Below are 2,075 nucleotides of genomic sequence, written 5' to 3'. Positions count from 1 at the left end.
TTATTACGTTTCGAATTAATCAATAATTATTTATAATTACATACTTTTGTCAGTATTGAAGTGTTAATTTAATTTTACCTAAATTAATTCTCAAAAGATATTTATTAAATTCCCAACGTTTCAGCCAATCTGTCCATCCTCTTAAATACAAATTTCCCCTCGCATTTGCAGGCTATTCTACCCGAGTTATTAATTTCAGTCGAATCGAAGGAGTGATAATAGAGCTAAGTTAATCTATAATTAAAAGTTTTGCCAAAATTTGACTGAAATTAATGACTGTGTTTGAGTATGGCCAGGTTGGCTGAAACGTTGGACATTTATTAAAAATAATAATAACAGGGTTTTGTGAATTAACATGGAGAAAAATTGTTGTATTTAAGCAATAAAACCAGTCTCAAAAATATGAAAATATTATACATAAAGTGTTAATTTAGTTTAGGGTCTTTAATTTAAATAAATTAATACAGTGAAGTCTCAGTTATACGAATATGAGGGGGTACCAAAAATTCTTCGTATAAGTGAATATTTCGTGTAAGTGAATACGCGTAATTAGGTACGTATACTTTTGAAAATTCTTTTCTCGTAATTAGTAGATACATATACCTATGTTGTATGCAGTTGAAAGAAAATAAGTAAAGTGAAAAAAAAAAATGTATTATATAAAAATTTAATTTATCTTTAATCCGATTTTTTTAATTTCAGACAAAAAATTGTGTCATGTTTGTTTGTTTCATGTTGCTTTTTGCTGAATAAATCATTCTTTCGCATTCTGTTAAGGTGTTAGAAATTCATAGAACTGAATCAAATTTACTAATATGTACATAAAGCGGGTCGAAACTTTCCTTCGTATAACTGCATGTTTCGTATAGCTAAGTTTCGTATAAATGGATAATTACATACACATAATTCAGAGGTTTTTGCAGGGGATTGAGAAATTCTTCGCATAACTGAATGTTTCTTACAAGTGAGACTTCGCTGTATTTGCATATAATTGTCACTTGGCTTTTTAAACTTTAAAAAAAAATTGCTGTTGCTCTGCTCGCATCCCAAAAATTTCACTTACCGCCCTACTTAGTTACTAGAGTTGAATCCTCAAAATTCACTGTGGCAAAACTTTTACAAACTAATTTTCCAAATGAGGCTTTCAATTGATAGATTTAATTTAATAATAGGACTGTTCCAAGAGCAACTTCTGCCCAAGAGCCCATGCTCCTTATATTTTGGTTATTAAATATCACACTTTGATAAGTTAACCTGTACTAGAGGTATTCATAATGTTGTGTTAATGTAAAAAGTTTTACCATGTTGAATGTTATAAGTATAGGATTGTTAGCAGCTTTATTGAAAGTCATGTTAAATAGACAATGCATAAGAGCTCCTAGCGGATTTTCGAGCAACCTGTTTTATAACCTTTCCTTCCTAAACTTCATGTTATGGTTTACTTTTAAGTTTTAATTAAAGTAATTTGTAATAACATGCCTATATTGGGTGAGAAAAGTGGAAGTTGTGTGAAAGCTTGACCAATGAGTGTCTTGTTGATTTTCTTACTGAGAATCAAAGAGTGTGACAAGTATGTTTTTAGTTATAATTACATCCAAAACAATACTATCACAATCAAAACACAAACTACGAACAAGTAACCTAACACATACAAAATAATGACGAGCTCAGCTGGTCTGTTGCGTGACGTCATTCTCCATTTAACAGACCTAGTAATAGACTCTCAGACATGTTATACGTTATATTGTTTTGACATGGTAAAAGAAGGAAATATTTCTGCATTTAACATGAGTTTTTACAATTTAACACGTTCTAACATGTTAAACTAAAAATCATTGGTGGGGGAGGGGGGTATTCTCCGAAGCATTTCTCTAATGCTGAATTGTTACATCAATCAATATTGAAAATACTTCTTTGTTTAAGAAAAAAAAAACATGATTTAATTGATAGTATTACAATCTGCCACACCATTGTGGGTGTTAGGTAATAGTGATGAATGATCACTTAAATAAAATAATAAAATAAAGAAAATAAATAAATAAATGAAAGAAATAAAAAAAAGTACATAAAAATAA

The 2,075-nt window shown here is 29.5% G+C and overlaps 1 protein-coding gene across 1 annotated transcript in view; it reads right to left on the bottom strand.

The window, feature by feature from the left end:
- The window catches only part of LOC136796878 (uncharacterized), a gene marked incomplete at its 3' end in the record, with an annotated part of 72,692 nt that extends 71,340 nt beyond the window's left edge, over window positions 1–1,352 (bottom strand). The window contains exon 1 of the mRNA XM_067051887.1: window positions 1,302–1,352. Within this exon, the coding sequence (XP_066907988.1) occupies window positions 1,302–1,352 (51 nt within the window). The remainder of the gene's footprint in view (window positions 1–1,301) is intronic.
- Window positions 1,353–2,075: the final 723 nt, after the last annotated feature.

This window comes from Halyomorpha halys, unplaced genomic scaffold, assembly GCF_000696795.3.
Source record: "Halyomorpha halys isolate HHAL.00 unplaced genomic scaffold, Hhal_1.1 Scaffold509.1, whole genome shotgun sequence".
In the NCBI taxonomy this organism is placed as follows: domain Eukaryota; kingdom Metazoa; phylum Arthropoda; class Insecta; order Hemiptera; family Pentatomidae; genus Halyomorpha; species Halyomorpha halys.
Note: the sequence above shows the minus strand (reverse complement) of the source record. Positions and strands in the feature narration are given on the sequence as shown.